The sequence below is a fragment of the Psittacula echo genome, assembly GCF_963264785.1.
Source record: "Psittacula echo genome assembly, chromosome: 4".
Classification (NCBI taxonomy): domain Eukaryota; kingdom Metazoa; phylum Chordata; class Aves; order Psittaciformes; family Psittacidae; genus Psittacula; species Psittacula echo.
Genome location: NC_137738.1, coordinates 115,176,485 through 115,192,841, shown reverse-complemented (window position 1 = coordinate 115,192,841; position 16,357 = coordinate 115,176,485). Strand labels below are relative to the sequence as shown.

Below are 16,357 nucleotides of genomic sequence, written 5' to 3'. Positions count from 1 at the left end.
TGTGATGGAGAATTTATGGGACAGCTTAACTGCATCAGTACAGGCAGCAGATACGGATCGTCTGTCACCCTCACCAGCTCCCCTGTTGCCAGCAGGGATGCGCTGGTTTCTGCAGCTCATATTCAGCGTAAGCCTAGCACTACACTGTTGTGCAGGTGATTTTTACCAGTTGTGAAAAAATCTGAGAAAGGCAAATAAACTGGAGGGAAACCAAAACAAACCAACTTTTGCATGGACCTAAAAGTACTTAAGTGTGAATCAAGCTGTTCTGTAATCACTGGAACAAACAACGCCTGGTTTCTTCCAGATTCGTGACAACTGAAACTCACAGCAACCTAGATTTTAGCCCTAACTAGGGAAAAAACCCTTTGTAATAGGCTTTCTCTTGCATGAATCCTCAAGGGACTCGTCCGTCTCTTCAGTTCAGAAACTTATTGTAGTTCTTCATTATTTGTAGCCACATACATTAATTAAACTGAGGAAACTTCACTGTTTTCCTAGTATTGTACAAGTGATGCTGTTAGGGGAAGAGAGAAGAAAGATGAACATACAACAGAGACAGCACATGCACGTTAAAACCTCATTTACAGGAGCACGCTAGCCTGGAAAAACCCTCACCTAGGATTTCCTAGGATTTGCCAGGTAATCACACTGGCCAACCTGGACCCATTATAACTAAAACATCATTAAAATGTAGTTTATGGACAATATTCTGAATTATTTAAAATGGGGGCTTCAAGGGTTTTCTCAGGCATCAAATTATTCTGCTGATCCTTGACAGCAGCTCACTGCTAGAAGGGGCAACAGCATCTGGGTGTTAGAAACAGGCTCTAGTGCTCTGTGTACTGTGCCTGCAAATCACCACTGTAACATTCAGAAAGCACCCTGGAGAAATTCTGACGTCCTCAGGGCAGGGTTTAGGCCAGGTGAGTGATACAGTTCAGTTTTGGGGGACAAAAACTCAACAAGTCTTGTGTTCTTCATTATCTCTTAGGAGGAGTAAAAAGAAGCCTTTTACCTCTGTGTGTCATTTATGAGACCACCTGACTTGTCTATGGCTTGCTCTATTTCATGGAATCATAGAATAGTTAGGGTTGGAAAGGACATTAAGATCATCTGTTTTGGTTAAATAGATGAAGAATTAGAATTTCAACTAAGTTGAAGACAAAGAACAAGGGAGTGCTGAAAACCCACCCCATTTCCTCAGACACCTGAATGCTTTTGGGTGCCACTTCCCCTTAGGGTTACTCCCTACTTACTACTCATCTACACTGAAGTGAAAACATCTTTGTTTTAAATGAGTTTATGGAGTTTAGAGATACCTGAAGTGAAAATACTTTAACAAGGAGAAAAAAAAAGCATCTTAGATTTGAAATTGAAAACAAATAAAATAGCACCAAAAGAAGAAAACAGCATTAGCTCATACCTGAACTTAAACCTCTGTCTGAGTCACAGTTTGGACAGCAGGATGATTCAGTGACCTTCTGTCCCTTGTATATTCTTTTTTAACAGTGAACTTTATCCTGGGTCTCTGTTCATCATTCACAGTTGGGAGTTTCCTTATTTTTGAGTTTTCTTCTAATTTAGGCACCTCCCTTCTGTTGAGATTCTGGAAACCTATCTGGGAATAACTAACGTTTTAATATGCAAAGAAGACACTCGAAATGATGATTTTTCTATCCATCCTTCCTTTTCCCTGGGGAATGAACTGCACCACAGCTCTCACACTCCAGCATTTTGCAAATCATGTATCATAAAGCACTTTCTGCTGTGCCATGGCATTGTCCTTTGGTTTGCTAATATCTTTTCATGGACGTTACGTGATGCATTAATACACTAAACATGGGGTTTGAAACACTCCCCCCTCCTCAGCACACACAGTATTAGTTTCAAAGGCCATCATGTCACAACATTGTTAATTACCTCAAGCCTTGGCATGCTCTTATCTCCCCAGAGGAGCTCGCTGCGTTTCAAAAGGGCTGGCCTCCAAACTTCAGAATCTGTTTCTTCATCGGATTGAGAACTGCACTTAACTAGAGCTTATTCCTGTGAAATTAGACACAAATGCAACTTTATATACACAGTGAATTATTCCTAACAACATCCATTTCGGCTTGCATTGTAGCAGTGATTTCCAGAGATAGACTGGAAGCAATAAGGGCAACACCCAACAAGATGAATAATCATAGTAAGTGCAATGAGACGGCAGTTTCATTTTATAGCTAACGTGATCTAACATCAGCCAGAAGAAGGCTATCCCACCCTCCCCATCTCTCTTCCAGCTGTGTGCTCCCGTGTTTCTTTTACATTAGCTCTAACAAACACGCAGCTGCAGAGCACAAAATATCAATTCACTGGCCCAAGAGAAAATGAACCTACCAAAACAATACCTCCTGCAACGCTTTACTTTAGTCCTGAAGAGAGTTCTTGGTGCAATTGTAATTGATATCTTTGGTGGCCGCCAGCACCCACCCAGTCACTCTCTTCCTTCCCCTCCTCAAAAGGACAGCAAGGGGAGAAGTTAAGATGAAAAAGTTAATGGTTGAGGCACTTGCCACGTGCTATCATGGGCAAACCAGACCCACGAATCACAGAATCATTAGGGTTGGAAGGGACCTCTGGAGATCATCCAGTTCAACACGCCTGCAAAGGCAAGGACACCCAGAGCAGGTTACACAGGAACACATCCAGCTGGGTTTAAAAGTCTTCAGAGGGGGAGACTCCACAACCCCCCTGGGCAGCCTGTTCCAGTGCTCTGACACCCCCAACGTAAAGTTCTTCCTCATATTGAGATAAAACTTCTTGTGTTTTAGTTTATGGCCATTGCTCTTCACTCTGTTGCTGGGCATCACTGAAAAGTCTGGCATCATCCTCCTGGCACCCCAGTTTGAGATATTTATATGCATTAATGAGATCCCCTCTCAGTCTTCTCTTCTTTAGACCAAACAGGCCCAGTTCCTGCAATCTCTCCTCATAAGAGAGATGCTCCAGACCCCTGATCATCCTCTGCTGGACCCTCTCCAGTAGCTCTTTGTCTTTCTTGTACTGAGGTGCCCAGAACTGGACACGGTGCTCCAGATGTGGCCTGAACATGGGAAAAATGAATTTAATTGCTTGCTAACTAAACATGGTTTGGATGGTAAGAGACAAAGGCAGATTAAAACAACTCAAATATGGACAATTTGATCTCCTCTGGCACACAGGCAATGGGGGAAGCAGATTTCCAGCACAGCATCAAAATGCCCAGCTGTATCAGTCGCATACAACTCATGTTCTAAGGAAACAATCCGAAAAAATACATTCAATAGGAGTTCTACCACAGGTACAAGTACATGCAGGTGTAACAATCCAGGCCAGTATCACGGTTTGTTGGCACTTAACATCAAACACAGTGGTTTTGACACAGGTATCCTCGCTGACATTTATGCTGTGGTGGTATGTGGTCTATACCATGCAAACACATGCACCCAAAGTGAAACCAGAGCTGTAAAAAATGATCACCTTTAGGAAAACTGTTTGAATTACAAAATGAATGCCAAGAGCCCTTGGCTAGCAGAGCGCTCATTGCCTGGCTGCATCAGATTATTTGCCCGGAGGAGTCTGTGGTTTGGTTCTTCCACTTGGCTTTTTGAGCCCTGCACACCCACCAAAAAATAAGCATGAGTCATCAAAACATCTCACACCACCTCATTTCCGACGTCTCCAGTGTTGACATTGAAGGACTCATAATGCTCAATCCTCCAAAAGAAATGCCTCCAAGGGTGATGTCCTGGCTCTGACAAAGCCGAGGGCTGAGCTCCAAGTGGCCTTGCTGGTGAGAGGATCTCACCTCAAACTCTTGCCTTCTTGTGGTGCTTTCTGACAAACTGCATTTTAACAACTTTGAAGGGCTTTTTGGTTCAGAAAGATGAGTTTAGTTGATCTCTTTCTGTATGTCTATGTGATCATTCACAGCAATATAATGGAGTATAATAAACGGGGCAAATCCAGCCTAAATATCTATGATGATATTGTAGCTGATATAAGCTCTAAGAGAGATAATGAGAGAAGCTATGGGGACTCCTTCTCTGTGAGTCCACCTGGATGTCTGACTTATACCTGCATACAACAGCCATGCGTGTCCAAAGGTGCAGTGTCTAGTGGGGGTTAACCATGCAAGGATGTGACACCCATATTCCTTAGCAGGCTCGTACAAACTCCAGGATGAGCACTGACACATAACTTCACAGCTCTTTTCTCTCTGGGATGATTACACTACAAGCAGGTCGAAGCCTGCCAGCTTTACCTCTTTTACACCCCACCATCACCCTTGAGGGACTGTAGAACATACAGCTCAATGTGTCTCTCAGATGCTGTTTAAGAAACAAGGAAAAGCAGCTGCTTCAAACTCCCTAAGGAAATCATGCTTGCACATTCACACCGTCTATCTGTACAACTTCAGCAATTCTTGCACCCGTTAGCCAATTTCTACACAACTAAGAGGATTACAGCCTGCCAGATGCTCACTTGTGGATGACTTTCTGGCAAAGAAAGGCCATGTACCCAGATCAGCAAGTGCCTACGTGGAGTTCGACATGAACCAAGGAACAACAAAAGGTGAAGGAGGATGGGAGGGAGGCGCTGGGAGTGAGAATCCCAGCAAGATAAGGAGCTGGAATTTACTGAGTTGCTAAATTGAGGACTGTTGGAAAACTTCGAAGGTCAGCTTCTCACACCTGTGCTTAACCAATTATATGTTAGTTGTTAAGGGCCTCAAAGCTATGTATCCAATCACAATGGGCCAAGTTAGTGCAAACTTTAAGATATAGTATATAAAGAGTTAGTTTTCTATAATAAATGGCTTTGTCTGATCACATTGATCTCCGACTGAGTCCATTCGCGACACTCACCGGCACAGAAAGCTTGAACAAAGTACAGCCTAGGGGCTACAGACAACACAAAACCAGCAGCCAAGAAGTAGGAGTCACACAGACACCACTCCTGTGTGCTGTCTCTTGTGTAACAGACATATGTGGACACTGGGAACATGAGGTTGGCTATAACTCTTGCAGTGGATGGAGGCAGAGGAGCTGGGGCAGCTGACACTTCAGTTCTGGGATAGGGAACATGCGAGGAGGAACAGGATATTACCTGGCAAGGAACTGTGAACTCAAGAGTTAGTAGAGAAGCATAGGACATAAAGAAAGTGTATCATGTTACCATGACACTGGAGAATCCTAAGGTGAGGGCATTATGCTTAAGGCACAAAGCCATAGGAAAGCAGGTCTTACTGTGCTCATGTGTTCGCTAATATATTTTACTGGGTTCATTAGGCAGACAGGAATGGGTGACAAGACAGACGTTTATTGTGTTCATATCACCATTAAGTGATGCTAATGATCCTTATGAGAATTTATTGCCCAGATTATGGGGCAGATAAATGCTGTGTCACTGTAGGATCTAAAACTATAAAAGTCAGTGTACAAGTCCTCCTTATCTCTGTGTTATCTCATAATGGAGTGAATAATCAAGCACAGGGCTATTAGAGCAGAACAACCCCCCATAAGCTTTCTGTAAAAAATCAGGAAAGGTTAAGTTGTATTAATCGATAGCGCTGTCTCTAGACCCACAATCTTTCCTTTACCATAAGCTATCGGTGATGTCAGCTTCCATATAAAATCTCAACAGAATTTCCTTCAAGCTATAGGTTCTCTGCATTTCTTGGAAGATTTAAACTCTGATACAAGGCAGTGGCACTTTCTCAACACCCCTGCAAGGCATCTACCAAAACCTCTACTGACAATCCATGCTAAAAGCCACAGAAATTCTGTTTGTCCTCACTTTGCCTTAAATCAAAATAAGTCTATCACATGAAAATGAAAAAAATGAAAAGAGGGACCTCGACACACTTGTGAGGTGGGCTGATGCCAACCTGGTGAAGTTTAACCATGCCAAGTGCAAGGTCCTACACCTGGGTCGGAGCAATCCCAGGCACAGCTACAGGTTGGGCAGAGAAGAGATTCAGAGCAGCCCTGCAGAGAAGGACTTGGGGGTGTTGGTCGATGAGAAAATGAACATGAGCCGGCTTCAGTGTGCGCTCACAGCCCAGAAAGCAACTGTATCCTGGGCTGCATCAAGAGGAGCGTGACCAGCAGGTCGAAGGAGGTGATCCTGCCCCTCTACTCTGCTCTCGGGAGACCTCACTGGGAGCATTGTGTGCAGTTCTGGTGTCCTCAACATAAAAAGGACATGGAACTGTTGGAACAAGTCCAGAGGAGGCCACGAGGATGATCAGGGGAGTGGAGCACCTCCTGTATGAAGACAGGCTGAGAAAGTTGGGGCCGTTCAGCCTGGAGAAGAGAAGGCTGCGTGGAGATCTCATAGCAGCCTTCCAGTATCTGAAGGGGGCCTACAAGGATGCTGGGGATGGACTCTTCATCAGGGACTGTAGTGACAGGACAAGGGGTAACGGGTTCAAACTTAAACAGGGGAAGTTTAGATTGGATCTAAGGAAGAAATTCTTTACTGTGAGGGTGGTGAGGCACTGGAATGGGTTGTCCAGGGAGGTTGTGAATGCTCCATCCTTGGCAGTGTTCAAGGCCAGGTTGGATGAGGCCTTGGGTGACATGGTTTAGTGTGAGGTGTCCCTGCCCATGGCAGGGGCGTTGGAACCAGATGATCTTAGGGTCCTTTCCAACCCTAACTATTCTATGATTCTATGAAAATCCTGGCCAGGCATAAGGTAACAGTTCATACTCCTTCACGCCCTGGAAGATGAGCCTTATTAGCACTGTGAAAGATAAATCAATCCTTACCCAGGTTTCCTGGAAATTCTCACGACTGTTTCCTCTTATTCTTTCTCTCCTTCAAAACAATTTTGTTTTCCCTGTACACACTTTATATTGATTCCTGTTTTCCCCTGTTAGAAAAGTTTCTTTGTATACTTTGCTTTCTAACAAGAGCATTTATTTCCTTACCTAGCCACATTATAAACTTTCCCTTCAACTCTCCATTCTCTTCTAAGCCTTCTCCTGATAATAATAGTAAGCCTTTGTCACCTGAAAACCAGATTCTTTCTTAAGTTGTATTTTAACCTGAAAGTTGCCTCTGGAATTAAGAGGATGGGATTTCAGTCACCTAGAATTACTTAAGTCCAAATACTGTAAGAGTGGCAAACCTTTTGGGGTTCAGGAGATGCTTTTAAAATAGGGCTGCATGCAGACTGCAGATGGCATTCAGTTATTCACAAACATAGCAATATGAAAACTTCCCATGCACTTCAATGCCTTTGAACAAATTAATCCAGACAGCTCTGAATGACTAGAATTCTTAGTGTATCTTGTACATTCCAAGTCACTCCCAAAACAACCAGAAATTATGGTGGAACTCCAAATTTTCATTTTTAGACTGTGTAGATATATAGTTTGATTCTGCATCATTCTGCTCAAAACTGAGCTCTACAGACTGTCCAGTTGCACCACTGCCACAAGCCACTGTGAAATGTTGCACCTGCAACCTGGTCATAAGCAATAGTTTTGCCTCCTTTTTCTAGACTCTGCTGTTAACTTACATTTTAAGTCACAAAAGCTGTTACCGTAGCCTTGCTAACACCCTCGGATTAATTACCAGCTGTGCTTCCTCTTAGGCCTCTTTCTCCTTTCACGTATCGTCCTTTACAGGTGAAGAGCTCCCATTTCCCTAAATGAGGACCCCTCTTCCTCCTGTATTTCACAGCTTTTCCAGAGGTTCATTCACAAGCAGAGGAGCATACTCTTCACATCGATAGAATCCCCAGAATGGAATTCAAGTAACTTCTCTATACTTTTTGGTGTACCAGGCCTCTCCTCCATGACTTGCTCAACTGCAGCTCTCTGAACTCACTCCTTGCAGGGCCATGCTGTTAAGACACAGAGGCAAAGATAAAGGCACAAGAGCAAAGGAAGATGAAAAAAAAACAGGCTGTATGTTAATTTGGTTTAGGCTATTACAAGCTTTTAGCAGTGAAATTTACTATGGCAGAAGACTGACTACTCTGGCACCAAACTGTCTACTACAAAATACTCTGGGACACGTAATTGTGTGTTTGAGTACAAAATCAACAGTATCCAAATTGTTTGTATTTATATGCATTTCATCTGGTTGCCCTTCCTTTATAATTTTAGCCAGCTATTGCTGTCAACTATGTAATTTCCTCTTGGACTGTATCTGCTTATGCCAGTGGCAATGGTTACTCATCACGTACAAGAGTTTACAGACCACGTCATTGCAAAGTGTGTCTGTCCTCACCATTCATTTTTCATAAGCCCCTTTCAAGTTCAAAATAGAACTAGCAGTAGAATTAGACCCATGATTAAAGTAGTGTAAGATCTTTCACTGGCTTCAGTGGGAGTCAGATGATAGGAAATTCTGCTCCTGCCAGTCTTCACAAATACTGACACAGACATTCATGTGTGCCAACAGTTTTCTTCTCACAAGTAACTTATGAGAAGCCCTGTACCTGGTTTGTGCTCTGGACCTTGCTTGTGATTCTCAAGGCAAGAGAATCCCTTTTTTTATTCACTTTTCCTCTCCCTAGGCAGAAGGAGGAAAAGTCAGACAATGAAAAGGCACACTGCTCCACTTCAAACAGTGATTCCTATGCAGCTTCCTCAAGAAGCCTGGCTTATTTGAGCAAAATAAGTTAAAAAATATAGTGGAGTATTATATAGACACAAAACCAAAGTAGAAGCAGAACATGTTACCTGCTGTTTGAGTTATGATTTTGTATCTATGTATCTATATACACACACAAACAAAATATTGAGAGAGTGTGGGGGAAAAAAATAGCTGCTGGAATCCAAATCTCCATATTAAGCAAGTAAGGAGAAGAAACAATGGATTGATTTACATTTTACAAGCCATTTTGATTCCATGAAAGAGTGAATTTATGCCAAAGTTACTATGACATTGACACTGAAAAGTACTTTCAGAATGAAAGCAGGCTAACACTGTTACCTTAGCTTTTCCCAAAACAATGCCATTTTCAAATGTGGGTATGTATAAACCAATTTTTCACTCACTACATAGCAAAGCATCCACACAATCACTTAATGCTGCATGTTAGAGCACTGTGAATGGCTGTGACAACACAGCTTCTTGGTTGCGACATATCTGAAGTGTCGTGGTACAGTTCTTCATTTCATCAGACTGAAGGATCCACTCTGGTATCTCAGCACAAAGTATTTCAAGACAGATCATAGAATTATGCCTGCAACATGGAAAGCTCCTGTTTCATATGATTTACAGAACTGCATAGAAATATCTTCAACTATAGGACTACGTTGATATCACAGTTAAAAAACCCACAAAGATGACAATATCTCAATGTATGCTGTAACATAATAGTGAAAAATGACCTCAGGCTATTACAAAAAAATTTATTAAGATTCTTTTTTTCCATGAAAGATTGGTACTACAATCAATGTAACCATTTAATCAGTCAAGTATGTGTGTTATAGGCAGGCACAACGTTACAAAACAGGCAAGTACAATGCCCGATTAAGCGAATACAGTCTGAATATCTATTCATCCACTATTTGTGAAAACAGAGTTATCAAATATCCACCAGGGAAAAAGATGAACTATTTTAGTTTCTCTTTGGCATACTTATCAGGACAATGAATTAATTGCAAGTGTCTTCCATTGCTGCCAGTGCTGTGAAGAAAAAAAGTACTGAATGGAAGATTGTATGTCAGAACTCAGTTTTAGGACTCGGGCGAACCAGCTAATGCATCAGAACTGGTGACAAACGACCATTCAGCTGCCAATGCTTCACAAGGCAGACAAGGACTATATTGTTTCATAATGCAGTTTTGTGGAAGGTATAAAAAGAATTACAGTAAATTTATGCACAGTACATACATATTACACACAGTTATATAAATACCCATGCTGTGGTTGGACTTCAGGAAGTTGATTTATCAATAAGAAAGCTAGTATCAGACCTCCCAGCATCCATTTAATACACATTGCACTTCGCATCCAGTAATATGTTCATTTCTGTACCTCTCTTAAAAATAGATTTTAAACAGAAGCGAAGAATAATATCGAATCTTTCCATAAACTTTGTTTTCTTATTTACATTGTAATATTCCATTATACATAAAGACTGCATTACGATACATTATCTTCATATAGCTTTTTGTGATACATACAGCTTGAAGCTATTAACATCTTGGTTTGGGAACAGAGATATGACCTATAAGACTATTTAACAACAATTCTAGCCTTAATTTTGCTTTAGTTTGTTTCACTGAAACCATTCTTTGACAAAAAAACCAGTCCTCCTTATTGGGGAGGAAAAAACCAACCCATGTTGAAACCACTTCTGGATTTCCTTAAACCGCTGAGAAACTTAGAAACCATAATAACTTTTGCATAATGATATAGCCACATAAAAGGCCCGTTACTTTTAAATTTAGAACATGAATGACAATTGTGACCGTATCTTTAAATTAATTTCATTTTTTTTAAGCTTTCAGTTATTTTGCAAACATTAAACAATGAAAATGCAAACATTAATCATACATAACCTTTGCACAACTGGGAAGAGTTCCTATTTCATTTGGGAAAAAATGAACATGCACACACCCCCATTCACAGAGTGAGAACATAAACTACAGCAGCACTTGCCTCAAGTTATGGTGCACATGGTTGCAATACCAGGTATAAAACAAAGAGTAGAATTTCCAACATCTGTTAAAACACAAAAAACTTATTGTACAAAAAAAGTCATTCACATTCTTTGCAATGAAGGGAGGAATCAGCTGTTCAGCTTTCTGGACTCTCCAGACGGCAAACTCCTCCTTCTATTGCCACGGACTGTCCTGCCACAGCTCCAGGAGGAAGTCTTGAAATGTGAGTCTGGAAAAGTCGAGAGAGTATTACTGAGTGAAAAGAGAGGGAAAATTACGCAGGACACAAAGCAAGCTTCAAAGTATTGACCAATTACAATACAAAGGATTGAACAATGTTCCATCACTGAAGTCTGAGGGCAAAATACAAAGCAAGTTGAAAAGCTGAAAACAACCAGGATTCTTTTTTTCTTTGCATTAATGTTTACCACATGAAGAGAAGGACCATGACAGACGCATAGAAAAGATAAACTGGATGACCCAGTGCACTGAAAGTAGAAGAAAGGAATGTCCAGCATGAAGACAGAAGAAAACGGTGGTATTCCATGGTTTGTAAGTCTGTTTCTTAAGGAGATATGAAAAAATTTAGTACTGTATAGAAAAATATACCTTACAGAAATCTTTGACACAATGATCTACTTGACAGAGATAAACTAACACTTCAAGGCATAAGGCAACTGCAATGATCAGGATGCAAAGAAGAACTTTCTCTGCATAAAATACCTACTCCTCCACCTAAAAGACCCCAGAGACTTACTCTAAAACATTTGTTGCTGACTGTCAAATAAATGGACCCAAAGAACAATTGTGTTTCTGTCAACAGGCACCTTTTCCATCAAGAAGTTTTAAAAGCAGGCCTTTCAGATGGCTGTGTAATATTCCAGCCAGAACATAAAAGCCAGAAAGTAAAAGCCAAAACGTGGGCATGTGTGTTTGTGGACACTAAAATTCAGCTTATAACTATTGCAACTCAGCGACACAAAAGAATCTGTTAAAGATCCTGTATATTCCTAGCTGCATTTATTACTGATGGGCAAAGGCATCCACTGATTAAAAGATACTCTGAATTACTTAGAAGTAATGACTTTTTTCTCCCCATGCACATGCTTTTATACTGTGAAAACTGTTTATGTTTTCATCCACACTGCTGATTTTTGAGCTACAGCAAAAGCCACTTACAGATATATCGATTGCTTTCATATAGGCCAACTGGCTAAAGCAGTGTTAAATCAGAACAACAAAAGGAGTCAGAAGTTCTACAAACTTTACCATTTCCTATTTTCAGAGCCTCGATGGAACTCCAAAATGCAACAGGGCTGATAACAGCATTTCTACAGGCTTGAGGCAGAATATGGCAATGGCAGGGACCCACCAGCTCTTGCTACGCTCCAGCCACCACTCCCAGCAAAGCAGGAGTGCTGGCCGTCATTCTCCTCATGACTTCCAAGCTTCAAGTGATTCATTAATGCTCAGAAAATTGAACGTTTAAGCAATTATTAAATTAGGAACTACGGTTTATTCCTGCTAAAATATAAAGCTCACAACATAGAATTTGCTGGCATTTAGAAATCACAGCTTCCTGTAAGCGCAGTCAGTAAGTTTCTGTACGTACATTATCCCATTTAAAAGATTTAAGTGCTGCAAAATGTATAACTTGCAATGAGGCCATGGGTTGTGAGAAAAAGTAGAGATGTAAAAGTTCGGTAAAAATAAGTTGCATCAATTGAGCAGAAAGTGATTTGAGACAGTAACCACAATTCATTGCATTGAAGAGACATTTTGTATCTTGGAGGCAGCTCCTTTTAGTTCTTGATAAGGGTATCTTGGTGTCTACTCTTAGGTGTTCTTGTTTCCAGTTACATTACAGAGTGGCATTTAATTGAAAATGTTTAAAGGTTTTCATTTGACTGCTAAAACTTTGACCTCTGGCCTTCCTGCTTGATACAGGAACATCTTCCTACTTTCAGATCAATTTTAATTATAGCTGTGATTGACCACTTCAAGAAGAAAAGTTTCTTTTCAAATCTGTTACAGTTTCCCCCAAAATGTCACCGACAATGTTTTGGAGATGTTATTTTGTAAGTTTAAAGAAAAAACAATAAAAAAAAAGGAAGAAAAACAAGTGGAAGGAAGGTATTTTTTTATTTTATGACCAACAGACCCAAGAGGTTTTTCCAGGTCTGCAAAAATTTCTAAATGAGAAGTGGGATAGGATGACAATGTAAAAGCAGCGTTGTTCAATGACACTGATTTTCTAGTGAGACGCTGCAACTAAAACAAACCAGTGGTCCACTCTAAGGCAGGTATCAGTTGTGAGATTGCTTATTTACTGTGATCAGCCAGAATTATTAGCACATGATTGTAGCAATACAAGAAAAAGCATAAAAGGCCCCAAGATGCTGCCAAGAGGCATAAGAAACTTGTTACTGAAACAAGAAATATTGTTATGATTGTCATCATCAGATTTTTTCATCACAGCTACAACAGACCTGACCTGTGTAAATTAGTTTTCTGACCCAAGTTACGAACTGACCTTCTGCATAGGCTTGACTTACTCCCAGCCCAAAGTTAAATGCCTAATAGACCCTTATGTAATTGCAGGAGCAAAATGTGAGGCTTCATTGAACCCATATGAAATTCACAGATCCTGTTATTTTAAAAACTTAGGTAACCATCATATTCTAATAAGGTTTTGAGCAATGAAAGTAAAATATGCAAGAGGGATAAGCAGATAGTTGATATCTATCAATACATTATCAAGTAGCTATGCTTAAATAGGCTGTCCAAAACACATTTCCTCTACAAAAACTCATTTCCTGTAAAAGGAAAACCATGTTTCCCATACAAAGACCCCAAACCACTATACACTGCCACCTGTAAATTTCCACTTACAGAAACACCCAACCTACATAAAACAAAACCTTTCCTAAAGCCTTTACGTGCATCCTGGTCATCTGCATACTTTACATGATGAAGCAAATAAGGATGCTGTTTTACACTGACTACTTCTCACCATTTTCACCAACGGCTGCCTTATGCAGAACAACAACAAGACAGATCTAAGATGATAGTGTTTAAAATATGCCACCTAATCAGTAAGACAAAAGGATAACATTGCCATGTCAAGACAACTTCAGATACACTCCCAAATGAACTCCTACAGCTATATCCTCCATGTTCTTAGCCCTAAGAACAATCTCCAGTAAATAAAAAGACCAAAGAACATGAATTATTTTTAAACACAACCACAGAACTTATTTGTAGAGTCTGCCACATTTTTATATCCCAACATCATACTTTACATTAAGTCCAGATTGTGGATTAGGTTTAGATTTTTAAAGTATAACAATAAAACCCAAACAAATACCAAACAACAATGGAAAACTTTGAATTGAATTTTAATTGATCAGTCTCTCAGCTTTACAAGTTGAATGAATCCACACCTGGGGGAAATTGTGCCTGAGAGCACAAAAACAGGGAAAGAGTTTTCCTGTATTAATCCTGTTCTCAGCTTCATGGAAGTTTCTCTGAGGAAACCATATGCCAAGGAAAGGTAGATTAAGAATGACAGGGCTATCTGCATCTTCAGCTCCATACACAGAAATCTCACCATCCCTGAGAATATTCTGATTTAATTTGCTTTCCTGGAGAACAGTGAGGTTCGTGAGGGCCTAATACGAGCAGATGTTCTGACAGGTAGGAAACCAGTTAATCACCACAGATCTGTGTCTGCAGCTTAAAGGAGGAACCTTATGCCCACAGTCCAAAAGGAAAAAAGTCAAGATGCAATACTTGATTTTGCTTCCCATAAAGGAAAAACAAGCTAACCAACCTCAGACACTGATTCTTGCTCCATGCACTTGTCATCCAAACACACGTTTCCTTCTTTCCCTCCTAACCAAAACCATTGAGCAACCAACTCCCTCAACCCCAGTGCTGCAGACACTGCCCACGGAAATGTTACTATCTCTCAGCCCCTTTTGATGCATACTGGAAAGTTTCCCATTTCCCCTCAAGTCCAAAACTAACAGGTCTTTCTGCCCTGGAATAAGCGTTAACTGCTATAGGGACAATACAGGGTTTCATCTTTTTGTCAGGAACATTTGATCTACCTTTTCAGTTACGTATTTTTAACATACCTTTAAAAAACCCCAGCAAAACAAATACAAGTTATGCCACGACTTACTTCATGTCTCACAGACAAAGATTCTGGAATAACCTTGAGGACAACTAATATCAAAAAGATTTCATTTTTTAAGTCTTTAAAGAGCCAGCCTCCTTCTTTTATTCACATAAAAGTATCAGTTTGTCACAACAGCTTTGTTTTTTCATTAAAACATAAATACCTTGTAAATTGAGTATAAAGTGTAAGCCAAAAGACAGACAGTGCTGCATGAGAAAACTGAAGTCAATTAAATGCTGCCAAGAGGACAAAGTACAACTATCAGATGGCAGCACGTTCAGTTCTTGGGCAAATCTAGTGAGTATTTCATGTGTTTAGCTTTCTTATTACATGCTCAGGATGTGCTTTAGAAAGAGTAATTTATAAAACAAACTTTTTCCATCCATTACACTTTTGAGATGAAATATAATGAAAGACCAAGGACATCATACAGTCAATGAAATTGCTTTTTGCAACTTCACCAAATCCATATCAAAATTTGGAGCATTCTAACTGGGTACACGCTTCCACCATGAGAACCACCTGGCCACACTATCTCATTTATTTTCTAGGTGGTAATAGCCCATTCTGGCAGCAACAGCCATCTTCTGCTGCTCTGTCTCCTGGGAAGCTGTCCTCCAACATGGTTTGAATGTACGCCTGCTACATGACAGGAGACAGTGCTCTGCACAATACTGGTAACGCTGCTATCAGAATACCCCATGTGCAACTTGTTTGGTGAAATCTTAATAAAGAACAAAAAGAAGAAAATAAAAAGGGGGGTTGGGGAGGCAGGGGTGGAAATGAGAGAGAAGATGGGAAGAGAAAAAGAGGAGCTCCAGAATGATTGTCCTTGTTGGCAAAAGACAGAAGGATACATGTACCGACAGCTTCTGTCTCTCAGGCACTGAAAATACTGATTCTATGTAAAGGTTGCTCAGGAATCTAACAGTTTTCCAAGCTCAAATTCATTTTATGGGTTAAGGTTATTACTATATACTATTACATATCTAAAAATAACAATATAAAGCATTATAAAAATACAGATTTTTTAAAAAGGTGAAAACTAAAGCATTTTCACCTCTCTAAATCATTCATACATGTATTGAGACAGCCAAAAGCCATATACCAACCAATCACCTATTCAACTCAGTGTCCCAAGCTTTTGTAGAGGTATTCTAAAACACTGCCACATGTCTTAAAATGGAATTTCTACCATTCTGAATTGCAGGTGCTGGGTGAGGTTATCTCATTGATATTTGCATGCCTTGGATACACAACCCGATTTTCTCTGCTCCATTTTAAATGTTGGCCAAAAATGAGGGGAGCTCCAGAACTACTGGCTTTATGCAAGAACTCAACTCAAAAAACTAAACTTATCTGCCCATCTCAGAGCCCATAATTTCCATGAAGGTCTACGAGCCAAATATTTTAACTGGTATCTTAGCACTGAAGTTTATTTCCAACAAATATAAATACCTTATTTTTATGAGGGAGCTGGATGCTTTACTGTATGCAGAGTTCTTTTCAAGTGAAAATTTGA

The 16,357-nt window shown here is 40.3% G+C and overlaps 1 protein-coding gene across 1 annotated transcript in view; it reads right to left on the bottom strand.

Moving 5' to 3' along the window:
- Positions 1 to 9,471: 9,471 nt before the first annotated feature.
- TASP1 (taspase 1) overlaps positions 9,472 to 16,357 on the bottom strand; it is an 86,193-nt gene continuing 79,307 nt past the window's right edge. Inside the window, exon 14 of the mRNA XM_080616121.1 lies at positions 9,472 to 10,881. Coding sequence (XP_080472247.1) covers positions 10,789 to 10,881 — 93 coding nt within the window. The 3' untranslated portion in view covers positions 9,472 to 10,788. The remainder of the gene's footprint in view (positions 10,882 to 16,357) is intronic.